At 48.9% G+C, this 26608-nt stretch overlaps 1 protein-coding gene across 2 annotated transcripts in view; it reads left to right on the plus strand.

Annotated features, from left to right (window-relative positions):
• The window catches only part of PAX2 (paired box 2), a 77164-nt gene that overhangs the window by 11852 nt on the left and 38704 nt on the right, over positions 1 to 26608 (plus strand). For both annotated transcript variants that reach the window (XM_088528827.1, XM_088528828.1), the window contains exons 4-5: positions 19301 to 19386; positions 21464 to 21583. In XM_088528827.1, the coding sequence (XP_088384953.1) occupies positions 19301 to 19386; positions 21464 to 21583 (206 nt within the window). The remainder of the gene's footprint in view (positions 1 to 19300; positions 19387 to 21463; positions 21584 to 26608) is intronic.

The raw sequence follows: 26608 nt of genomic DNA on the forward strand, positions 1-26608 counted from the left end.
GAGTGTAGAGGGTTCCTTTGCACAGACAGTCAATAAATTAGAGAGGTCAGCGTGCCTGGAGGTTGGTCCAGGGAAGGAGAAAGGGCAGGGTTACACTGCGTGTTTGTACAGGTCGCTTATACGGGGCTGTGAGGACAAGGCAGGCATGCGCCTCTGCGGAAATATGCCTGGCAGCTGGATACTGCATATGGATATACTGGTATCTGTCAGGGAAAATGCAGCTCCTGGCAGGCCCATGCATGGTGGCACAAAGTGCCCGTAAGGTAAAGGAAGCAACGCGGGAGGCGCGTGCGGCAGGGAAGGATATTCCTTTGTCCTCTGTCTGGCTTGGGATTTATGTGTGTATCAGTTTGGACAGAGAGGAGAATGAGTGATGTGCCAAAAGCTGGAGCTAAAGGCCTGCAAGTTCACAAACACGCTTCCTAGAAAGTGCTAGGTACGAGCCATCCACCCACGTCACCGTTAACCTGCCAAAGAGGAAGCTGGTGGCCTGTCCGTCTGCACGAGGGATGTTTCTGCTGCTCTCATCTCCTAGCTCTGCCATCCCCACAGTCTCTCAAATGTGCATGGCACATCATTCCCAGCACCTTCAGCACCCCGCAACACGGGCACATGTGTGCACACACACTGCACATAGAAATGCTAGAGTTTGCCTCTATTAACTCTCCTCTCCTGGGAGCCTATTTAATTTCTATTCCTTTGGTTCCACTTTGAGCAGTTCCTCCTCTCTGCCAAGGGGAGCAGCCTTTCCTCTCTGCAGACTTCAGGGCACAGGCCTAAACTTCCATCTCTGCTTGGAATGCAAACTGCAACAAAAATAGCCATGGGCTCTGGTCAGAATGCCCACCACTGTGTTTCAGTTGAGAGGTATCCATATTTTGCAAGGTAAATTGATCTCTGCTCATAATTTATGACCAGAAAAGCAGAGAATGTGACAAGACAACAAAGCCACAAATGAAACTCTCAGGTATCTGCCAGACAGGATGCTCCGCACCGCCTCGTCTTTACGGGTAGTTCAGATGGCTCTGGCAACAGAAACGGTACCAATTGCTTTAGCTAGGCAGGGCTAATAGCCCAGCCTTTGATTCCCAGTGCTAGACCTCATTTTCTTTAATAGAGCTTCTGTTTCTTCAGGCTGGGATAAAATATGAGGGAAAACTCATTACCCGCCGCCCATTTTCAAACTCTCTCTTTAAACTGTGGAGTCTTTGGGCACTATGTTTGGGCACTTCTTAAAGGGCTTTTGCCTTTCAACATAGTCATATTTTTCTAAAAATTCTTTAAGAACATTTTTGGTCAATCAGCCTCTAAAACAAATAAAATTGTGGCATAATGTAGCTATATAATAGAGTCTACTGTTAGTATTTGCCTAAATTTAGGCTCAGGAACCATTCTTGGTTATTTAAGCTTCAGCTTTCAAACTTGTATATACATGTATACACAAAACACATATATATTTACATATAAAATTAATGGCTATATTAGAGATCCAGAAGGAAAGAGGAAAAGAAGTAATGATATTTTTCGAGGGAAAGGGATCCGTGTTTGCATACTGCAAGTGCAAAGGGGAAGTGTATCCGTGGGGTACAAATGGACCAAGGCTGCGTAAGCAGAGGCAGAGCAGAAAATGAATAAGGCCACAAATTCCTTCTCCATATGGAACAAAGAGCAAATTTCAAGTTTTAGAGAGACTATGTGCTTGTGGTGCTGTCTCTAACAGAGGAGACCTTCCTGAGCGGGTGGAGAGCTGAGCTGGATGCGGTGGATGGCAGGAAAGGGCACGGGATAATGCAGGAGTGCAAGGCTCCAGGAGATTTGGCTTGGACGCCCTCAGGAGCAGACCTGCTGCGGGGCAGCCTGGCCACTGCGCCAAACAGGGCACAGGAGGGAACACCCACCATTAACACCCAGGTCCCTTCTGCAGCTTTAACAAGGCTACATGTGTACCCGTGTCAGGGTTCGTCTATGTCCGTGCAGACATGTAAAGGATTGGGATGGAATAAGTGAACGTGGCTGTGCATGAATTCTGCTAAGATACGCAAGCTGGAGAGTAGGGAGGAGTTGCATGTGTGTGGGGGGACATTTGCTCGTAAGAGCACATGTGTAAACATATGAAAACGTGGTTTCTGTGATGCTAACCCCTTTTGTGGATTATATACCCTTTTTGTGACTTGCAGTGGTAGTTAAAGAAAATTACAAGGTGACTGCCCCTTTAAAGCAGATACTGCTTGGTGCCCAGCAGGCAAAACCGACAGAGCTGGTGGCACAGGGACACGCGCAGTGGAAGAGAGCGTGGGCCATCTCAGGTGTCTGCCCATAGAGGGAACCAGGAGGAGCAAAAGGCAGGGGGAATGTGATCATGGGGAACACGGGCTTTAGAAGAAAGCATGCAGAGGGTGCCGGCCTTGTAAACGAAGCCTTTGTGCTGCCTGGAGCACCACCTTTCCAAAATGAAAGCACCTTCTGCATGATTTGAATGCGCTCCTGGATCATTCTGTGCTCAGCGAAGTAATTTGAGCAGAGAGAGCTACAGGCACTTGTGCAGACAGACCGCCAAGCCCCTATTGTTCCATCCGACAGCCTGCTCTGTAATGGATATTTGGGCTACACTTGCCCTGTACCCGTGACATGTGTATGAGGAGGAGTGTGGGCATGTCACTGGGGCAGCTCCAGCTGGGAGCATAGGCTTCTAGCAAGAATCCGCATGTGTGTATACTGGCCTGTGCAAGGACTAAGTACAATCCTCTCTGTGCAAAACATAACTCCGCAGGTACACGCTGGGAGTTAGAGAGGAGAGCAAAGGCATAGTAGCATATGTATTTCGGAAGCCTATCTAGTTTTGTGCGGCTGTGTCATGTACTCTGCATGACTGTGAAGCAGTGTGTTTCTTGCTGGCAGGGCAACAGTGTCACGCACTTGCTCTTCGTGGCCAGCACAGATGCACATGCGGGTGCACACCCGTGTATTTATCAGGAGTCCTTCTGTGCAGACCTCTCAACAAGGCAATGTGGAAGCCACATTGTCACCTTGTGTGACAGGCAGTGTTAGTGCCACAACCCTGCCTGCGAGCGCACCTGTGGCAGTGGCGTGTGCTGGGATGGGTGAACACAGAAGGCACATGGTGGAATGGGTACACGTCTGCGCAGAGATGCCATGTGCCGAGGCGGGGGCCTCCCGTGCCCGAGGGAAGAGCGTGTCTGGCACCGTGTATCGGGCAGGCTGTGGATGTGTGCTACTGTAATGTACAGGCACCCAGGGCGGCAAGAAGGCAGTGCCTGGAGGAGTGGGGGTGAAAGGGGTTATGCCAAATGAGACATTTCTAATAATATCCATAGTTTAATGCACTGCACTCTCCCCTTCTCTCCCCTGCCCTCACACTCCTCTCCTCTCCAGGTTATCTTGTTTGGGTTAAGAGGCCAATTTCAACAGACTATAATTGAAGAATTAAGAGAATCTGATAAGATAAGGAAGGGACATCATTCCTCAAGGGATCAATAGAGGTTCCTCCTTTCCCTGCTGTGTTCCTAACACAAGAACTCCGTGTGCCCATGAGCCTGGTTTATTTGCTCCGCTTGTCTGTGTGCCAGGAAGGGAGGAATGGAAGCGGGGAGGCCCTCACCTGTGTGGGCAGCTGGAACAGAGGAGGGGGAAACAGAGTGTCCAGCAAGGTGCTGGGGGCAGGAATGGGCAGGACAGTGCAGCAGTCGGGAGGAGGCAGGGATGTGACAAGGCTGATGCCCACCTGGGCCTGGCAGGGGAGCACGGGCTCACAGGGGTGGTGCTCACCTTTGATCTTTTATCCCAGGGCCTTGTTCAGCGAGGGAAGGATATTGATAATTTGTCTAGATTTCCAGTGGCCTTTCCCAGTGCTCCCCAGCAGGCGAGCTTAAAGCTCTGTGCACACGCGCATGGGGCCGAGATCCTGGGTGCTGGAGCAGCAGGCACCGCTCCGCATGGCGGGGCTGCGCGCCAGGCCCCACCGCACTGACCCCAGGAGCTGCTGCGCAGGCCTCACACGCCCAGGTGCCCAGGCAGTCCCTAGCAGGCACGGGAGGATCTCAGACACGTGTGAGCAGCCTCAGCAGGCACTGCAGGCCCCTCCGTGCAGGCGGCACCAGGGCCTGGCGTGGCCGTGCAGAGAGGCCCGTGCGGGAGGCCCGGCCTTGCGCAAGCGTCGCCACTGCACAGGCCGCTCTCCCGTCCTGGGCAGCTCGAGCCCTGGGAGAGGAGCAGAGAGGCCAGCCCAGCGCAGGGCCCTCCCAGATCCCATCCTGCGAGGCTGGGCAAGCTCCGGGAGAGCCTGAGGCACACCGGGGGCTGCAGCTGAGATATCTTCTTCCAGCTGATTTCTTTTTTAACACCCAGAGAAACAGACACTGAGAGCAAGTCAGTCATGCAGTGAGCAAGTGGCAGAGTTGGGAATACAACCCAGATCCCCTGACTCCCAACCTCGGGCTTTAACCAGTAGACCATGCTTCCCTCTAAGCCACCTTGAACTTTCCTCGCTGAGGAAGGGGGCTGCTAAGCCTCTGCGGGCTGCAGTTTACCAAGCTGTCAGGAGTGTGCTCACTGGACCGCCTCACCAGAGACAGCCTTCCTCACACGCGCTAAAAAAGTTGAAAAGAAATTCATTTCATGGACGGTGGTTGCTTAAAATAGGCGATTCCAGCATATGTATGTGATAAATGTTAACTGTGCATTAATCGCATTAAAGAGGACCCTATAAACTTTTCATTTCTAATTAAATTCTGGCCGGTGATTCTGGCGAAGCCAGCGTACTCCGGGCCTTTGTTTATGTGGAAAATTAAAATGCAAATACAATGGAATTTATTTCCATTACCGGGGTGATATGCTGGGCTCCTCTCCTTAACAGCCTCCAATTACTTCCCACCAGGTCTCTCTTGCTCTCTCCCTTGCTCACTCGCTCTCCTTCCCTTGGCCCTGTATGTGGGGCTGCCACCCCTGGGTGCGGAGCGGGCAGCGGGAGAGCAGCGGGGGTTGAGCACCGTGTCACCTGCTCAAGGGCAAAGGCAGGCAGGAGAACAGCGGAGGAAGGGGGAAGAGTGGGAGAGTCCACCGGAGAAGGCAGGGGCGGGAACACGGCTTGAGTTAATGCAGGGAGGAGGGAAGGAGTTACCTGTTGGCAACCACGCTGCAGTGTTAGCTAAGATCACTGCCTTGCTGAGTCCCAGCGGTAGAGATGACCTGATTGGGAGAGGTCACAGGCCTGCCCCGATGGGATGTTGTGGTGACAGGATACCCCTGAGAGCTCTCTTGGGAAGCTGTCTTGGTCTTTTGTAGTCCATGCCATGACTTTGTCTGGATGTGACTGCTGCTGAGCCATATCCTGACGCCTCACGAAGCACAGAAAGGTTCTAGCGCCACGTTGCCTGCTCACAGCAAATAAATCTGTGCAGCAATGACACCTAATCATCAGTAGAAAAATTACTGAGCTGCCTTGTTTATTTTTCAAGTGACCAAACGTAGTTACACTGTCACAGGGCATTACTACCTACTATGCACACAATCAGAAACCCAGAGATTCATTACACATTTAATATATCTTAGCACATATATTTACAAGTAAACACTGCTGACACAGAATCACATTCATTCCTATAGAAATGACCCCGGTCAGTTCAGACATCTTCATGCATGAACATCCCCAGGCAGCCACACACACAGCACACGCCTCTGCTAACAGACAGGTGCCCTCCTATGTGGTCATATAGGAAGACACACAAAAAGGCCCTTGCAAAGGCAAATACACACTACACTGGAGACTGATGTAGTCACTCACAGATCTCCATGGATTCTGCAAATCTATTTGGAAGTGCACAACGTAGTGTTGCTTCCAGAAATGTAGGGCACAGAGACTTGCTCTAAAACATAATGTACAAGTCTTACGTAGAGCAGAAGCGTGCCCATGGGTACACACATTGAAACATTCCCACCTGTAAACATGTGTGAGATGCACACGGCTACGGACACGTGGCTGCGCTCCCTGGAGCACGGGTGGCACAGCTACCAGCAACGGGAAGGCAGAGCCAAAGGGCTGTTTTGCTTACGGCGTGTGAGCATCTTGAGGAATCACCTAGTGTAAGTGATCCCGTCCCGGCCGGCACAGGGAAACACGAGAAGGACACATTCACTCTCAGCACTGAAAAGAGGCCATTACCCAGTCAAACAAGCCAATCCCTGACATCATTATTCAATACACAGGAGCCCTGAAATGCACACTAACTCAATCACGGCGACACACAATTACAAAATAATCCTGATGGAATCAATGAGACGGACATGCGGTCATACAAAGCGCACCCACCCCGGTGTTAATACACAATAATAGCAGCCCAACAAGCGAATACAAAACAGCCATTCAAAAATACAATAGCAAAACATGCAGGCCGCCCTCTCAAAGGGGGCTGGAAAACTCCGGCAACAAAACCTGCCATTGGCAAAGGGGGCCGCGAGCAGGACTTGCCTGTGCGTGAAGGCTGCGTCCCATCGGCCTGGGGAGCAGTAGGCAGCAAGAGCCCCAAGCCAGAGCACATTCATGTCCTGGCAAGGCCGGTGGCGCCCCAGGTGCTCGGTGCCACGCAGCATTGGGCCCTCAGCCACCCCTGCAGTGACAGGACACTGTAACCAAAGGCACAGTGTGGCCACAGCTGATGCACACAGGGGTGCACGGAGTCAGGACAAACCCACACAGCAAAGCAGAACCTATTGGCTAATATAAATGCCACGTGCCCACGCTGCGAGGGATGCAAACACTGCTGAACACCCACAGCAAGGGAATCATCTCACAGCCAGGCCTCGCACAACACAAACCCTGCTCCCAAGCCACGCTCGCGCTCACGCATGTACCGCAGCACCAGCGCCCTTCCCCAGCAGAGGAGCAGAGCAGAGCTCCCACATGGAGCGGGGTCACACTCCCACAGCTCAGAAAGCTTCTTTGTGAGCTGACCCAGGTGCTTAACACGAGGCCTGAACGGCGGCTCTTGCAAATCCCGTGTGCTCTTACAGGAAACGATGGGGGGACCCATCTCCCAGGTCCTCTCCTGGGCACCGGGGCATGAGCTACAGGCAGGTTTTGTGTCTAAGAATCAGCTGTTAGTGAAAACGATGGCGCAGCTGTGGGCAGGCTGCTGTCCTGTGTGTGTGCGCAGGAATTCCCCTTCCTTGATCGAGTCGGCTGTTGGCAGCCATTAAAAAGCCTAGGTCCTCCTGCTGGGTGTTCAGTGAGTATTGATTCAGTCTGCAAGCAATTTTAATATTTCTTCAGGGACTTTCCAGCAACAGCACAAGTCATTAATTCACCCTCCCAAATTGCTTATTCAATAGCAGGAACATGGCTCCTGAATAAAGTCCCAGAATTTATGTGACTCGCACAAGTCAGGAGGTCAAACAACTGTTATGGAGCGAAGTTAAAAATCCAAATAAAATATTGACACTTTTTTGGGGAGTGGGAGGAGGGGGAGTGGGGGAGGGGGAAGAAAAGGTATTTAAAATAGGGTTTTGTTGCAATGCCCCCAGGATAAAGAATGAAAAGAGATTGAAGACAAGTTGGAGTTTGTAAAATCAATGGGATTTATTGCATATCCGCTTGGCATTTAATAACTCCTTCCCTTCCACCTCCCTCTGCTCTGTACATACATGGGGAGATAAACACTTCCACAAAAGCCACAGTTTGGGCTATGAACAGCCACTAAGTACACCGATGTGCACCCCGGCGCATGTGCAGGGATGAATATTGCTGTAAGGCACTGGTGTAACACCAGAGGATCCTCTCAGGATCAGGACACCATCAGATACAGCATTATTCATATCCATGTTGGGAAAGACAATCTTTGCCCACAAGCCCTGTAGAAAAAAGTCAGGAGGGGAAACTGAGGCATGGAGTGACTTAAGAGCCCCAGAGCCCGGGCAGGGATTGGGATCCGGGCCCCAGGCACCCGCTTAGCGCCCAGCTGCTGAAGGATGCCATCCTTTAAGGAGTGAAAACGCAGGCGGTGCCAGCACACCCGCACAGGAGGACATCCCTGCCCCAGGAGGGACACACGCACATCCTCTGCGTGAGCCCGCGCGCGCACCCGGCGCTAGCACATCCGCACGCAGACAGGCGCGCGCAGACACGAACGCGCACAGGCCGCGCCGAGCTCATTGCTATTCACAAAGTGCTGCCGCCGGCTCGCGCCCGGAGCGGGAAGCTACCTGCCGCGCGGCACACGCACGCGAGCGGCGTGCGGACTCACCGAGGCATCGCTGCCGCCCTCGGCAGCTGCTTGCCCAAGCCAAAATGCACGGAAAAGGTCAAGCACACCGGTGTCCGCAGCAAACATCTTACTTACAGCCATATCTATTCAGCAGGCTGCATAGAGACAGGCACACGGATCCACGCAAACACGTTCTGAGCAAGCACATTAATGTACAGGATTGTCTCCTTATCGTATTATACTGGTAACTGTTTCAAAGAAGCCAAGCTAATTTACACTAGCCCAAGATGGGATCCTGTAGTATCAGTCAAACAACATTTATTCGAAGTACTAACTCCCTAAAATAAGAAGTGCACAAAAATATAGTTAAACCATGTAATGGTTTAGAAGTACTTGATGGCTTGGGAGATGGAAGGGCTTTTTCCTCTGTTTGGGGGTTGGCTTGTTTGTCTGCCTGGCATTTTAGCAGTCAGGGCAGGTGTTTTATCCGAATTGAGGTTTTCCAAAATACAGTTTTTCAAGGGCTTTTTTTTTTTTTTGTATTCTGATGAAAACGATGTTTGACATCGTTTTCCTACTAAAGTATGCTTTGACCAAATACTCAAAGTGGTTTTAATTTAAGCAAGGTATGAATTAATGTTCATAATTATGCTGTAAAATATTAGCATTGGTGTGTGAGAAAATGTGTCTCTAACTGCTTTGTTCATGGTTGATTTTGTAATTACCTTTAAAAAACGGCAAGGTAAAATCTTTGGGCCACCTTATGTACCCTCTGTGTTCTTAGACTACAAATTATTCAAGAAACAATGTAGAAATAGTAGAGTTTTCTAAGCATCATTGCCTCTGTCCCCGTGTCTTCCTACACCTACAAACCCGTACAGCACTGGAGCTTGTTCCCATGCTAAGTTGACTCAAGCAATGTAATAACTGTTCATTTTGGGCGGGAGGCATGCTGATCTGTTAGGGGAAGAGATACCTAATTCAGACTGGAGTAATGCAACTGCATAAAAACGGGGCAATTTCTCTAGAACATCGTGATTTTTAGCAAGGGCATCTTGTGATTCCCCAGAACTGCAAACGACACGGGTTTCCATGGCAAAGGCCGAAACAGCAGCACTCGATCATTAAAAATAACCAGTATCTGTAGCTCTTTTCCCTTCAGCCCAGCTAGTGCCCATGCCAAACGCTGGGCCCGGCCGGGGCACTCAGCGCTGCCGCCCTGGGGACGCTGTTTGTCACTCGGCAGTTGCTGACGGGGCCTCAGCCGAGACGGTTTCATTGACAAAGAACAGGCGTCAGGCTCGTTTACGCAGGGGCAAGCCAGGAGAATTAATCTGAATTAACTCTGAAAGTGGATTGGTTAAAGCCATTAAAATGCTGTTTGGATGCTCATTCAAAATTTGAGTGTCCTAAATTCAATTTAGTTTACTTCATTTCCAAAGTGAATTAAGCTAAACTAAATTAAAGCTGTCTTAATTCTAAACAAGGGAGCCAGAGGTGTAATGTAGTTTAACTAGAGCATTTTAATTTCGCACTTCCAGGTAATTCCAATCAGTTATTCTGCATAGCCACCCATGGGTAGGCCCCAACACTGCTAACTCCTATGGACAGCGACTGTGTTTCTGCAGGGGCCAGGACAGTGGCACTCAGACGTGCAGGGTACTCTCTGCCAGCCAGACCGGAGCAACGCAGTGTCCCATCAATGGCAGCCAGGTTGTCCAAAGCCCACAAAAAACCCACACTTCTGCAGTGTCTTAAATGGATGTCAGATATGCCACTTAAAAATAAAACACACCTGAACTCGCTAATTTATACAACCATGCAAAAACCTACAGATGTATGAGCCTTATAACATAGCGAGGTTCCAAGTAAATCATACATCAGTATTATTACATGTTAGATATTACATAATGGATATTATAGCCTCGCTATGGATGAGTTCTAGATGATTATGACTTATTATTTGTAATAACTGTGCTGGGTGCTGTACAAAAACATCAATATAGCTGGCTGTTGATGGTTATAAGCCACAGATCTGAACAGCCTATCTGCCTATTAAACTCTGCTAAAAACTGTAATGGTTGAATAAATGTTTATTAAAACATCTATTAGTTCTGCATGGGGTCTGAATATAATATGTGACCCAAATATCTAACCACATATAGCCACAGTCATAAATACAGATCTATGGGCAAAGATAAACATGTACACACAACTTCAAATGATAGATTAACATCTGCTAGTGTCGTTAGCCCACAAGCACAGCACAGATATGTAAAGAAACATATAGTTCATGTTCGTGAAACTTCAGACCTGCTCATGACTCACATGGAGCCGCACAGCCCCGCTCCTGCTTTGTCCTCTGGTTATAAGAGGACGACTCTGTCCCATTAACAGGAAAGCTACACTACATTATTCTGAGATGAGCAACAACTATATGTTGGAAGTCTGCGTAGCACCAGCGTCCTGGAGCACTAGCCTGTGGCTGGCTGCTTTCGGCAACATAAAAAAAAAACAAGAAATAAATAAGAAAAAGCAGTAAGGACAAGAACAGGAAGGGAGAGTCAGATTTTCTCCAGAAAGTTCCTTTTTTTTTTGTTTAATCAGAACTTCCTTCAGAAAAAAATCTACAACTATATTCAGTGTAGCTGGAAACTGTGGTTTCAATAAAATCAAAAAGTATGATTCAAATTTTGTTTTTTAACATAGCTTCAAATGTAACCAAAGAGGTAATTTAAGAAGGCTTTTTTTTTCCCCCATTCTGATAGGGCTGAAACTCCTCTGACAATTTGGTTTGCTTCTTTAAAACCCAAGATAAAACTAACAGTAGATCTAAACTGACATACTCCCAGTACTCTTTTTACTTTGAGTTTGGTCAAACATCATTTTCCATTATAGAATTTTCCCTGATTCTGATAGAAAAAAGGTGACACCCTCCTAAATGGGATCACTCCCCAACAGACTCAAGCGAATACTGAGACGGAGAACTCCAGAGCATATAGAGATCATATACTGCAATATATTGCTAGTATAAAACGCTGCCAAGCCCCAAATTAAAAAAAAAAAAAAACCTAAGTCAATATTCTTCGAAAGTGAGGGAGCAGCATAAGATTTACAAGACTGTAAATAAGACTGGATAAGAACGTACGTGGGTTTCCTTCTTGCCTCTGGTTCTGGGCCTTTGGGAGGCTGCCAGGGCCCACTTCCCACCTGCTCTTTGCAGTTGTGAGCTCCAGAAATACCTTGGTTTTAAAGGAAAGCAGAGATTTCACATAATTGCTTATCTTCCAGATCTGAGCTTTTATATAAAATACCAAGTATGAAGAGACTTGCAAGAGACCTGAGAATATTAGTTGCATTTATCTGTTTCTCCCCAGTTCAAGACTCTTTTCCTCATGCACACATGTCTTCTGTTAATCAAAATGAATGTCCACAAGGAATTCAGCACAGGCTCCTGAATGTTAATAACTGAAAACGGGCTCAAAGCAAAGCTTTCAATTAAAAGTTCCCATGCTCCAGATTAGGATGTTTAACCTTGGCAAGCCCGTATGCTCCTGAAAGTCTCTTAACTCACCGTCTGGCCGGGTCCTGTTGGGGCAGCCCAGCATGTAGGTGCAGAAGTTGCTGCTTTGAGCTGCAGTGCCAAGTAGATGCACTCTCAGAGAATGACTAGTTCCTAAGATCTCAGAGATATCTGCATGTTTTGTTTGAACAAATCTCTTGCCAGTCAAGGGGATGCAGCCACTGGCCATGCCTTTGCGCTCTCCTGCTCTCTTCCCATGGCTTATTGTGGTTCTTTGGGCTTTTGGTTATTTGTCATAGAGATCATGTGTTTGTTGAGGGGGATTTATGGGTCTACAGCTGCTGGAATGGATGTTCTCATGGACGCTCCGAGGCGAATGTTTGCTTGCGGGTTGCCTATGACACTGGAATTTGGATTTGATGACCCAGGTAGTTTCTCCTTGGCCTGTGTTTGCTAAGTCCAAGATCAGCAGAACCTATTTTGTTCTTGGAGTTCTCCTTAATTTTCCTTAAACCTAGGATCTGCAGCCAGATACAGTCTGATTCCCATATCTTGTAGATCACATGACATCTTCTAGATGTTTGGATTTTAATGAATTTCTGGGTTTCATGGCTGCAAAGCAAGCCCTGCAAACGTGAACTCACTGGCACTGCAGTAGAAGCACCTACCGCAGGACAGTTCTGCAGTGCAGTCAGTGCCACGCTGCTCCTGCAGAGGTTGGGCTAGCTGGCCTGGGCCTTCACGGCTGTGCAGCCACCGCTTTGCAGCGCACAGCAACTACCTATCGTGCCCGTGTGCGAAGGGCTAACACTGATGCTCTTGGATAAATGCGAGAGTGTCTCTCACAGCCTAATGCTGCCCTTGACGGTGGGAGGCCAGGCCACACACCCTGCACCCACAGGGTTGAGCACCATCAGCGCCAGGAGCACCCGTGACGTGAAGCGGTGCGAGCTCCTGCTCGCCAGGCCGAGCTCGCAGGCCAACACCCCCATCCATGGGAGGTGGGCAGCCCTCACCTGGCCCTGCTTTCCTTCCGCCCCTCTTCCTTTCTTCTGGACTTGTACAGTGTACAGCAGAACTGGCATGGGCAGGGATCTGCTAGAAGCTGAACATTAACGCTCTGCTCAAATTAAATGAAATAAAACCATATGGTGTCATCATGGGTCACTGATTTAAAACAACAAAAAAATCCTAGCTCCTCTCTAAGCCTTTCAGATAGTAAAACTGTTGCTATGAATTCTGCCTCTCCTCAGAGTGCAGCCAAGAAATGTTCTTTGCAGCAAGAGAAAAGGACTGGATTGGACTTTCTCTTGTGGTCTGCTGTGGGCAGGCTAACCTGGAACCAAGTGGTCCTTTTTCCCCACCTTTTCAGGTATTCATGTCAGGGTAGCACTAGTGAAGCTGACAAAACCTCAAAGATTAACAGTAGATGAGGAGCCAGACAACTTCAAGGAGGGTCTGTGTTTTGAGATACGCAAGATGTCTCCATTTCCATCTTTCATCTATTTCAGAGAAACAGGAAACCCTAATCAGCTACCTCCTAGGGCCTTCTATCTATCTGCCTATCTGTCTAATCAGACTATCATATCTAAGGTTTGCTAAGGTAGTAGACAATAACCCTTCTTCTCTGTCCCCCGACGAAAGGTGGGGAGAAAGAAATAAGTTTCACGACAAGAGAGTTGGAATGTGTGAATGTTGCTCGTGGCCCTGGAAGCAGCCGGCTTTGAAGGCATTCTGCTGTCCTGGCAGGCAGGGCTGGAGCCTGGGGCCAGCGAGCGAGAAGCTGCATCGCTGCTCCTGCCAACATCAGCTGTTGTTCTGAGGGCTGCAAGTGTCGTGGTAGATTTTGAGAGCAGTAGGAGAAGTTGCTATCCCCAGCACATCCTATTGGAAATTGTTGTGGCTTTTGGGGGACTACTGCAGCTCCAACTACACCTGCTGCTGCAAATTTAAATGTGCAGTTGACCACTGAGGTCAGTGTAGCTGAGACACAGCTCCTGTGCTCTTACTGTCTTCCCTTGCCTTCGCATGCAGCCACTGTCAGCGGCGTACAGGCCACTTCTGCTCCAAGCAGGGGAATGGAGCCAACGCTGCGCCACAGTTCGCTGGAGCACTTACTTGGCCTCTGTTATCACTGAGTCTGAGCCCTTCACTCCTCCTTCCAGCTGTCCTCCCTGTGCCCCAGGTGGCAAGGCGATGCTCCTATCTGCACTCCTCAGGCAGGAACCAGAGCACACAGAGAAATACCGTTTTGTCCGGAGTCTGGATGAGAGGTCCGTGACAGGGCGAGGAACCAAAGCCCTTTCCTTAAGTCGGATTAGGCTCTATCAGACTTTTATTTCCTTTCCTTCACCCCCCCAAATCCCTTGGTCATGTTCCCTCACCATGCTATGGAGCTTGCTTTCTATTTTGAACTTTGTGCAAACAACACGTTCGTCCCTCCCTGTTGCTCAGCCGTGACTTCAGCTAAGCATAGAAACAGAAGACTCTCCTGTTTGAACCAAAGCCATGTTCAGAGCTCTTCACGCCTGCACAGCACCAGCCCTTACGTGGGATATTGTTGGCTGCTGTCAGCAAGGAGCCTAAAGCCTGCTCTCCCTCTTCTGCAGATGCACTTTGATGCCAGCAACGCCGGGCTGGTGACCAGGCTCTTTGCAGGAACGGGTGTGGGAGGGAATTGCCGTGCCATTTAGGCCAGCCCCAGCGCCTCTCCGGGCTGGCCTCGCTGCTCGGCGCGGCGCGCGCTCCCGGCCACCGCGGCCTCCCCTGGCCGCGCAGCCGGGCTCAGCACCGACAGCCGTCCAAGCAGCGCTTTAATTGACCACTAATGCACACCCCGGGGTCTCCTAATGCGCTTCTAATACGGGGCGTCTAAAACAGGAATACTCCAAAAGAATTAAAAGGACTTTGGTGCTCTGCGCTGTGTATTCCTCTGCTCTGAAAATAATCCAATGCAGAAGAATATGATCCGAGTGAGGATACGGGTGCTTTTTGAAGTCTGTCAAGGTCTTTCCCTGGGGCAGCAGGACACACCATTCCTTTTCTTGATGCAACTTCACTCAGTTCTTCCAGGATTAAAGGAACTGCTAAACCTGGAGCCCCAGACGGTTCAGACCTACTGCTTCCCCATCTCATTAGCCTCAGTAAAGAACTCTGCAGTGAGCAAGGAAGACAAGGCAAGCGCCCTCCAAACTGCTGTCATCTGATGCCTTATTTCTACACTGGGAAAGGGCATCCATTTTGCTAAGATTTTTTTTTTTCTTTGAGATAGTGTCTATAGATTCTTCCAGCAATAGCAGGAGAGGTGAAACCACAAAGTGCCTCAAACTAGAAGTGGGTCTAAAAGTAGTGTCAAGAAGTAGGGCAACATTTCTTTTAGTCTGTCATTCTTGCAGCAAATAATTCCTAGGCAGATTTAAAAGTGATTTTTCACTTGCTTTTTTACAAATAAATAAAGTTTTGCTTCTCAATAAGGACTATATCCTGGCTAGTTTTATCTTTAAAACTTGATTAGAGATGGCTATAATTCTCATGAGGATAGATGATTTTTATCTATTCATCTGTATTCAGGATCAGCAAAAGGAATTGCATTTAAACAGAAATCAGTCACTAAAAATTCCTGACCTAATGCTGAACACTTAGGAAAGTAAGAAGTGTCTGAAAACAGGCAGCTGGTTTCAGTTGAAGCTGGATGAGGTATTAACTGTAGGAAGTTGTGTAGCAAATCAGCTGTGGTAACCCATGAATCTCAGGAGTGGATGTATAATTCATGATGTGATGATATGTCCTGTAATGATATAACATGCCATTTCTTAACATAATATCATATATTAAATTCAGATTGCAAAATGAAGTTCAGTTGCTTTACTGCAACCAAAGATCTCTAAATGCCCCGCTGCTGAAGCTTCAGAAGCTTTAATCTGTGCCTATTTGAAACTCAAAGTAGACAACTTATACAAAAATCTCCCACTGGAAAATGAAAAAGGGGAATTTACAGTAAGCATGAGTTTATGCTCCTAATTAAACACAAATGCTGTTATTGGAATCACTGACTGTGATGGAATTAGAGCAGGGATGATTTTAGTCCAAAGTGCTAATTTCTTTTTGAGAAAAGCAAGACATTTGAAAAATCTGCATTTACTTCAAGAAATCAGCACTGTTGAGTGGCATGCCAAGATTTGTGCTCTCTCCTCTGTTAGGAAGAGTTGAGCAACGGGTCTGCAAAAGGCAGGTCTCTCTGCAGTCCCCAGAGGTAGGAACAGGCCATCAAGAGCAGCAAGAGGTGATCCAGGTTTTGTTCCCTCTTAGAGAGCAGTAACCCAGAAACGCCAGGCTGGTGCGGCTGAGCTGCCTTAGTGCCTGTTTTGGCCTCTGGGAAGGACCAGAAGCTTTCAGCAACCCCCAAGTTTCATGATACTGCATGTGCTGCTGCAGGATCAGGTCAGCTTTGCTCATCTTTCACCTGCCGTCTCATCAGGTGGTCCTGTGTACAACAGACTCTTTAAAGCCCCTTCAAGCGAGGGCATCAGCTCCTAGCAGCACTGCTGTTTACCACCATCCCTAAATGAACTGGCGCGGGGCGGTGCATGGCCGTGCTCTGTACTTGCGTTAGCGTCCTGAGAGCTCTCTCCTTTCCTTACACTGAGTCCAGCCATGACCGTAAGGCAAGGAGCTCTGCTGGGGAAAGCCTCTTCTATTAACCATAGGAAATACCTTCAGTGCTGGGACTTCGTTAGATTCAGTCATTCAACGCCAAGAAATATTTGATCCAAGTCATTAGTGGTTGCACAAATAGAAATGCTCCCCTTTCTCCTCACTGTTTCCAGACACTTTCTTGTGACACAAAACTAGTTTCCTTCTGAAGAGGGGAAAGTTTTTCAGCAGAGCCTTTCACCTCTGGGTCACTAGCTGAAATCTGGCCCTGGTTGGTGGTGACCAAAAATCATTACCAGCTGATGGCTACTTGGTGAAACGGGCTGGTGGTCTTCCAGCTCCTAACGGACACGTCTCAGCAGACACAGTCACAGCTGGCACTAACCAGCACTGTCAACTGAGTGACCGCCAACTCAACGGGAAGGAGAGTGAACCTTCCTCTTCATCCCCTGCCTCAGTTTCTGAAGCATTAAGGGCGGCAGTTTTACACCACCATTACTTCACAGGCTGCTTTCACTCTAAATAGCTTTGCCAAACGTGGTAGTTTTCATGCAGCATGACTCCGCACATCTCACAGGAACGAGGATCATCCTATGGATGCCCCGAGTAGAGGCTGAACCTTCTGATGTCACCTCTCAGTATGGCTGGAGCTGTCTGATGTCATCTCAAGCTAATAGGACATTTTATAAGATGTCATCTGAGGCTGCAGGGGAATCTTCTAAGCCATTCCCCACGCTACAGAACAATAGAACATAACATCGCATAATGTGTAGGTTACCTCAGACCGCCACAGGCACATTTTGGATGGATGGATGGATGGATGGATAGATACATTTATACAAAGTATACACACATTATATCACTCTATTGATTTTTAAAAAGTTCCAGGTCTGCCTGGCTATAATGAGATTTTTGAACTTTGTGTTGCGATCAATGAGGGGAATATTATTGGCCTGGAGAATTGATATACCTGCTCTCTGTGGCTTGTTCTGCTCCTGGACTGCCCCTGCCCCCAAGGTGTACGATTCCATCAGACACTTAACCTCTTTTACAGTGTCATCAGGCTAAAAGGAATCTAATAGTGACACGGGACTTGTGCTCAGCACTCTGGCACTATTGCTTTCCTGTCACAAATAATTTATAGCTTTCTATTTCCATCCCTTTGCCTGCACCCCATCCCCTCTTTCTGTTTCTCTGGGCTGGGGGGAATCAATAAACTCACACAACCAGAGTGGCACTTCAGGGGGCTTTAGGGAGAATGCGAGAGGAAAATAAAAAAAAAAAAAAGAAGAAGAAGAAGAAGAAGAAGAAGAAAGTTACATTATTTGCCCTGGCCTAGACTTCTTAGATCAGCTCCTCAGCTAGTGACCATCAGCATGACCTCAGAATCTGGCCCCTTGGCCCCTAGGGCCTCTGAGCCCTTATGCCTCGGGGCTCAGCAGCTATAAATAAGGGCTCCCAGTACCCCCGAGCTGTGTGTGATGGGGATCTGGATCTCCATCCCCAGCCAGGAACCTTCACATCACCTGTCTCCAGCTATGTGCCAGGCATGTTCTCTACCACTCCAATTACTGCCCAGATTTCATCGTGTAAATAACTGAATTTGCTATCATGCTGAAGTGATAAGCTTTGAAATAGGCTCCGTTTCCCTCAGAACCTCTCACTCTCACAAGTGATGCTTTTTCAGAAAAGTCCTCTCAAAGTCTCTGCCCACCTCAAAGGCTGCTTTATCCATGCCATATGGCCCACTAGACAAACACTTGCTCTTGGAAGTTTTGCCCATTCATTCTTCAGAATGTGTTTTTCTGGGAGTAGAGCCTCCCAGCAGAAGCCCTGGGGTGGCAGGGAGAAGGCCCGAGTTAGCTACTTTCACTTTGGAGGGATATTTGGGGGGAGTTTAAAGCTCTCCTAGTGCAGAGCGGACAGATCCAGAAACAGAGCCCAAAGAGCACGCACACCCTCACCCCAAGCGGAGAGACTCCTTTTAATTCCAGACAGGAATTTTGTCTCCATGGCCTCCACACTTCATGGCTGATTTGCTAAATTCATTGATGAGAGAGTGTTTCCTAAGCCACAAATACCCACCAACTGCCAGTAGACAGGGCCCCACCAGCCCACTATTAGGTGCTAGTGATTTTCTTTCACTGTTGACCTCAGCTGCACTGCAACCAGTGACCTAGCAGTGAAAGATGCCTTGTAACAAGAACTGGAGCACTGATAATTACAGCTCAGCTCGTTTTCAATCTGAGCCGCATTATGAGCTCAGTGGCATTTACTGAGGCACCTTTTTGGGGTTCCCATGCTTCACTCATTTGCCATCCGATAAAGCCCAAAGCTACAGCTCCTTTTTTTCCTGGTGATGTGTATCCGATCACCTCTTCCCACTGACTGATGCTTTCTGTTCCCAGCTACTTCTTTAGGAAGGATAAGGGCTTCTGTAGAGCCTTCTGTAAGTTCTAGTCAGTTCAAAGCCAGAGAAGTATTTTCTAGGCACACAACAAAATGAAATCTGCGCTATTTGCAAATCCAGCAGTAGCTCTACGAGCTGCAAAGACTGCCTGATGACCAAGCTGCAAATGGGCATGCTGCCATCAGATCATAAACAATAACGCAGTTGCTAACACACAGGAGAGACTGGTCCAAGCTCATTGAGCACTGCAGCTACGCAGTGAATATCCAGATTTGGGGAGGACGGAGTCAGCAAGGACAATCCTTTTGGAACTGACGCTAAAGTCCTAAGACCATTAAAGTAGGAGAATCAAGACCACAGGGAGTCAAAAGTCATGCTTCCCCACCAAAGGCTGCACCCAAAGGCCAGCTTGGGTTTTCGGGTTGGGGAACAGCGACTGCTGCTGTACGAACCACAGCGTGAGGAGCTGAGTTCTGAACCCGTTTTGCTCTTTTCCAGGATTATCAGAACCAAAGTTCAGCAACCCTTCCACCCAACGCCGGACGGGAGCGGGACAGGCGTGACTGCACCAGGACACACCATCGGTAAGAGGCCGGGCACGCGGGGCGGCGGGACGAGGGCGAAGGGGGAGGAGGCTTCGCTGAGGGTCCAATCAGCAGGTGCTCGGGCAGAGCAAAAGGGAGAAGCGGTGGAGGGAAAGAAAGCTCATCAGAAACCAAAGTTTCTGCTCTCCATTGCCTTAACTACGTTGCAGAGAGGGGTATGAGGGCAGAAAAACTGGCTCAAGGTATAAGCAAGGTATAAGCTTGCTCCAAGTATTTCAGTCTCTACATCCATTTTACTTTCACTCCTTTTACTCCCTAGAGAGAAGCACCTACCACTGTCCCATCTAAGTTCCAGCTTTACTTTTTGTCTCCTTATTCCAGCCTGCCTTTCCCTTCTCTTTCCATTTCTCTTCTTCCCCTTGCTGGAACTGGCCCATTTCTTTAGTACACAGATTAGAGTGAGATATTCCTGATGCCTTGCAACGGAGTTCCTCCTTGTTCTAGCCCTGCAGGCAGGTATCCCAAGGGTGTTTTTCACTGAGAAAATATATTTGCTGCTACGGGAGATGGCTTTATTGAGATGAGCAGAAGACAGAGACTGCAATAAAGCTTCAAAACGTCTAAACGTCTGCTAGTCTGTTGTGTTTAAAGGCACGGTGCTGGATGCGTGCTATCTTGCACTGATGTCTCTGGTCTGCATGGGGTACAAGCCCGTTGTTGCTAACATGTTGTAACCCCATAACAATTCAGGGCAGAAAGAAACACGCTGTGTTCTGGGATACTGTGAGACACGGGGCCGGCTGTGGCCTAAGACACTGCCTTGGAGACTGGTGGTTACTGACAAACAACTGCAGTACAGAGACTGACTGGAAAGGGCTGGTTACATGGACATTGCTGCCAGGTACAATCCTGTAGGTGAACTGTGCTCAGGGACAAAATGGAATTCAGCCCATAATGGAATGGCCTGTTATGGAACAGCATTTCTGGATGCCCTTTTTTACTGGACTTGCTCACGGGAAAGGGAAGCACTGACCGCACCAGATGGAGCTGGCAGATATTATTCCTTCTTGGAGAAGAGCTGCAGTGTCTAGGGAATGTGCTGGCTGAGCTGAGATAGCGGCTGGGAGTGCTGCTACTGGAGCCTCCTGCGTTCTGGGGTGGACCGGGAAGTGGGTCAACACTGGACGCTGTTGGCAGGTTCTGCTCCATCCTGGAAAGCTTGAACTGAAGGTATCAATTGCTTTAGTTCAGCTTTTTTATGGCTTGGATGATGGGTATGGATACTCTATGAGAGAACTGGGCTATGCTCCTGTTTACTGGGGCACGCTGGGATGTGATAGGCCTGCCGACTGGATGCTTAATTCCTCCTGGTCTGTACTCTAAGCCCTGGTTATCATGAAGTGGTTATTTCTAATCTGGATGAGTTGTCACTTCTGATACACTGGAACTCACAAGGAAAACCTGGCCAGCCCTGAGTGGCAGGAGGAGTCTGCTTGTCTACACTGTTCAGTGCAAAAGGAGACATGAGATTGTCTGGGCTGGAGAACGTATCATCAGCTCATGATTTGTCCTAATAGGGAACTGAATTTATTGGCACTGAAGTGCTTCCAATCTACGCCAAGAGGAGGAGAATTTTCACTGAGTGTACTGGGTGGACATGTAAGAGGCTCATCTGGCTAAGACAGAATATGTGCATTCCTGGCGGATAAGTGCTGGGAGGAAAGGATCTGTATTACGCTGTCAAAATACAGCTAGCTTAGAAAGTCACTAGTGAATATGGCCCATGCAGATGTGGCACTCAACTCTGCTGGCATGCGCTGGGAAGGCTGCTCTGAACTGCAGCATCAGGACAAGGCTGAAGTTCTTGATGGAATAAACTTGCTGTTGCTATTGGCCTCAACTGGAAGGCTGTGGTGCTACAGCTTAGGATCAGACTGGCAAAGCTGGAATTTAGTAGTACAGGAGCATTAGGGTGAGTCCTTGGCTGTGAGGGACTGGGATTTTGTTAGTGCCCAGGCGTTCTGAGAGCCTGGTGGCAAGTACAGCTTTCAGCTGGGGCTCCCTGAGTGCTGTGCTGCTCTCCTCATGGCCCTTTCTCCCTTCTCGTTTTGTCCAGTGCCCAGCACAGCATCCCCTCCCGTCTCCAGTGCCTCCAATGATCCAGTGGGCTCTTACTCCATTAACGGGATCCTGGGGATTCCTCGGTCGAATGGCGAGAAGAGGAAACGTGATGAAGGTAGGGGGAGGGGAGAAGTTTATCCTCCCTTTTATATTCTTTGTCCCCATGTACAGGCTCCAATTTCAGGCCAAGGTTTGCAGCTGCTCCAGGGACTAGATCAGTTTTAGCACCAGAGACCCGTTCCCCGCCACTGCCCTGCTGGCTTGGAGCGCTCTTCTCGCGAGGCCTCTGCGCGACAGGCCACGCTCTGCAGACATGTGCTCAGCAGGCACAGGGCCGTCTCCGCGGCTGGAGCCGATCCCAGCTTCGCTCGCTGCTGGAAACGGCTGGAACCGAACTCCCCGGGTGCCGGCAGGGGCCCGGGTTCTGAACCACAGGCAAACAAGGTTTCCCTGACTCACTTTCTAACAAAATGCCACCGTGGAGAAGCACCAGCAATGTGGGAGGATCCTTCACTCCCCTTGCAAACAAGCTCCTGCCTTATGATATGCCATGAGCTACATTAGTTGATATGATCAGAAGAGCCTAGATTTGTTGGGTAGTGTCTATTGCTGCAGAACTGCCATACTGCAAGCAGTGTGAAAGCAGAACAAGAGGTCTTTGAGCTCTGTGGCCCTAGAGTGTTATTGGGCCTTTCCTGAGTGCCCTGAGAAACTAGGCTTAAGGTATCTCCTTCTCTTTCCTACCTGGGAAGGAGGCAGGGCACAGTGAATCTTGAAATGAGCCACAAGCTGGACCAGATGGACAAGGTCAGGAGAAGTGGCTAAAGTCTTGGTGCTCTTATGGTGACTTTGTAAATCTTTTGTCTTAAATCTTGCTCTTTTATTTGGATACATTCAAAAACTGAGGACCAGGAGGTCAATTTTCCCAAGAGTGGTACCTGAGCAGGTTGTTTGTTTCTGTCTTGCCTTTATTATGTTGCTTTCCACTGCTGCCTGTTGCATGGGGGACCTCGAGCAGTAAAGGTGACTCACTGTAATCCTGAGGCTGTGGCCTAACACTGGGGTTCTCCATGATACGTGATGGGAACAGAAAGCCCCTAGTAGAGATGCTGTCCTTCTTTGGGATTATGCCAGTCATTCTCTCCGTGTTTTTTTCTCACGAGTTTCACATCTGCAAGATTGGGATCCAAATAAACCCAGTAATCTCAGGAAAAAGGCAACTGTTGTGGCCTAATAAAGTAAAACTGGACACTGTAAACAAGGACCCAACTCAGTTCCTGTTAAAGTAAATGGAAAGATTTTTGCTGAAGCCATGGGAAATTGGATCAGGCCCCAGAGGAAGATCCATTTCCCAGCTAGATGGCAGCAGGGCCCAAGCAAGAGAAAAGTATCGCAATGGAAGGGCTGAGTCAATGCCTCAAAGTCAGAGAATGTCATGAGTAAGAGTCTGCAAACGCTGCAAACCCCTCCAGTACTCCTCATCATTATGTATACAGGAGATAGTGACATTTCAATCAAAATGACAAGTTTATCTAATAGTTGTGCAAATCTCTTGGCAGTATTTGGCATTTCTGTGAACCAGTTTGCATGCATTCCAGTTTGGTGATTACCAGTTCTCAACATGGTGCCTTGGTATCTCATTTGCAAAGGAAGTAGCTCAGGTCGGCTTTAGTGGCGATTCTTTCCAAATACCAGGAAAGATGAGTCCAGTTTAGATGCAGCCGCTCAGTCATTTCTAGTCCCAGAATCTGAGCTCTTTGTAGCAGCACAAATAAACAGAAACAATCAAACAGGCCTCTAAGTCTGTGACGCTTCACAATGACATTAAGAACAACTCCTGCCTCCTGTCTTGATTCATCTCAGTTTTGATTTATGAAGGAAAAGAATTTCTGCAAGTCCCTGTTGATGGCCAGGAGGCCACATACCCCACTAGAAATCAGAGAGATACCAGACAGTTCTGAAGGTGCTGCCTGCCTCTGGCTCGCAGACTTTCAGGTGGCAGTTGCACGCTGCAGCTGCAATGGCTTTGATTGCCTTAGAGAACAGCCTTCATTCTGTCATCCCAGATACCTGCCCCAAGGGGATGTCCCACTCCTGTCCCAGAGAAGGCTCACGAGGGACCTCCTGCCAGCTGCTGAAACTCCCCATCCAAGAGCCGAGTTATCCATGGCTCTGCTCACTTTAAGAGATGTTGAAAGACATCATCATTTTGCAGGGTTGAGCCCAAAGCCAAAAGGCTCCAAGGGGAGGATTTGCACAGTCCGTGACCTGCACTTTTTGCTGGGCAATCTCCCTGTAGCTCTGAGGGTACCAACTGCTCCTAGGTGAGGTGGGGGGAATAAGCAGCTTAAGGTAAGAAATCCAGTGTAGGTATTTCTGTCACGTTCACACTCAATGTAAAAAACGCCTCAGTACTTCCCAGACCTGCTGAGCACTGTTTGCTGCAGCTCTGTAGCTTGTATTGGAAAGCTCTTCCTTACGGGCTCCCAAATGTGCTTTCCTGGCATTTTGTGGGTGGCTCTTCCTTCAGCAGAGCAGAGGAAGGAGCACTGCTCTCTGCTGTCTGCTCCGTGGGACCTGCTCTGCTGCAAGGCTGATGCTCTGAGGATGCCGTTCAGCAGAGAGGGAGGAAGCTGCTCTGAACCCCTGCTCATGAAAATCTTTCCAGCACCCTGTGTGATGGGGGAACAGGCTGGGAGAAAGAGAGAGGAGCCTCTCTCCGAGCACACCCCCTCCCCCAGGTCCTCCTTGCTGCAGCTGGTGCCTACATTAGACAGTAGCACAGACGATTAAGAAGAAGGGAGATAATTATGTGTCAAGATGATGTAGCAGAACTCCCGAGTTGGACAGAAGGAGCCAGGCGGATGCAGGAGGTGGCTCGCGACGGCGCTGACAGCCAGGTGTGTCCCTCACTGGGCACTGCTCGAGGGCAGACGGGGGGTCCCAACCACTGCACGGGGGTCTAGGTGCCGCAGGAGCCGCAGGGTGAAGGAGCTGATGGAAGAAGCCAGCTCAGAGTGTCCCCTCCAGTGCCAGGCGTCCTGAGGAAGGAGATGCAGGGTTCGCCTTGTTAAGAACACGTATTCCTTCAGTTTTGGCTTTTGTCAGGTGTTTGCGAACCTCTGGCTTCAGTGACAGACTGGAACTGAACAGCAGAGAACAAGACACCCATCATATTTTTTGAATTTGGCATAAAAAGTTCAGCACTTGTCTAGCTCCAGGTAACTGCTTGTCTAGCTCTAGGTACCTTTTCCTGCAATCTGTGGGCGTAGCCAGTGTTGCTGCAATCTCCTCTTGACCTTCCCCACCACTTAGTCCTCTCTTTCCCACCTTCCCTGGTGCTTCCAGGGTTCCAGAGGTACTGCAGGGTGTGAGGATTTTCCTAAGGTCACTGCGAGCATCCATATCAAGCTGCAGGTGGGAATGGGAATTCCGGCTCTCTGCAACCCTAACGTTGTGCTATCCTGTGGTGGCAGCTCAGGGCGAGTAAGGCAGCTCGCAGACCGCAGCAGCAGTGAGAAGTCCAGATGGATGAGGGGGAAGATATCAGGCGAAGACGCCTGTTTGATGGCTAAAAGTATGAGAATGTGGTGACCCAGGGGCACTAACATGGAATTAGGAGTATGCAGGTACTGTTGTCTTGGGCGCTGTATAGAAAGAAAAAAGGGAAAGATGAATGGATAGGTGGATGAACCAGATGAATGGATTGATAAATATTTAAGACTAAAGAAATGTTTCAAACTGTCTCCTACATTCCATAGCATCTCCAGCTGGGTAAAACCTTTGCGATCTTTGCAAAACCATCCTTATTAAAGACAACTTTTTCTCTCAATAGCCATCCACAAACTGACTTCCTTTATAGACCCAAATTCTCATTTGGGATTCTTGTTCCAGTGAAGCTAGTGTTGTAAAACTCATGGCATTATTAATCTTGGTTCCCGACAATATCTGTAGTATTTGACAGCATTACTGGCAATATCATCTGCAGTGCTGACAATGGCAGAGATAATATTCCCCAGTATTATTGGCATTAGCAGGGATCATATCTGCAGCCTGTTATTGGCGGGAGCAGACGTAATGTGTCCAGTATTATTAGTATCAGTAGTAATAAAACCCACAGGCTTGTTAGTATGATCAGCGCTAATATTGGCAGTAGGTCTGTGGGAGAGGAGGGGATGGAGCGATTGTTACTTTAAGTGGCAATAATACCCAGGCTGTTTGCAGGAAAGGAATCCTCAGCAGAGCGAACCTGAGGAAGTCCAAGTTCCTCCTTTTCCTTATTCACCCGTCACCTGGAAGGTTAGGATGATTGACGTGGGAGTGACGCAGGGCAGTGTCAGGGAAGGGAACAGGAGGGGTCACCCCCTTCCTGTGGTCCGTGGGTGTTTTCCGCAGCGCGCTGGCTGTCCCGACGTGGTTGGGCACGCGCTGGGCACAGCCGGGCCCTGCGGACGAGCCGCAGGAGCACCCGCCCGGCGGCACGGCTGCACCGCGGGCAGTCCCGCGCTGTGGCTGCGCGGATTGGCCTTTGGGCGCTGCAGTCGTTTGCCAGCTCTCACCACCACAGCACCCTGTTCTGAGAAGTGGGACTGCTGATACTGGTGGTTTGCTCTCCCCACACTCCAAGCAGGAGGACCGTGACTTTGGGACAGGGTCCTGGCAGAATTCAGCTCGTACTTCACTCTTTTCTCCCGTTGGGCAGGTAGAAATGCCTCCTTCAGTGGACTGTGAGGTAGGGAGATCTGCAACAGTCCTAGTGCTGGAAAGTTGTTCTTTTAGATACTGTCCCAGGATACCCAGTGTCTTGAAGGAAAGAAACACAATTTTGAACTCAATCTTTCAGTGGAACCTAGCGCAGGCAGAAGAGGGATCTCATGTTCTAGATGTGTTCGTGGAGGCTTGAGTTGCTGTGCAGCAGGTGAGTGTGCAGCTGCAAGTCTGACGCCGTCTGCATTGTCCAAAATGGCAATGATTATATCACTTGGGAAATGCAGTTGTGACATTTTGGGTGACTTTGTGTCATTGTCAGTGGCATTAATATGTCTCTGCAGCAGCATGACAGTGGTTTTCATGTTACTCTAACTGTATGGCTATGGGTTGTGAGTTTGTGACACTAATGATGGGATTAACTGTACCATTG

This window comes from Tinamus guttatus, unplaced genomic scaffold (genome assembly GCF_059628265.1).
Source record: "Tinamus guttatus ecotype Peru unplaced genomic scaffold, ASM5962826v1 Tinamus_guttatus_pri_ptg000314l, whole genome shotgun sequence".
In the NCBI taxonomy this organism is placed as follows: Eukaryota; Metazoa; Chordata; class Aves; order Tinamiformes; family Tinamidae; genus Tinamus; species Tinamus guttatus.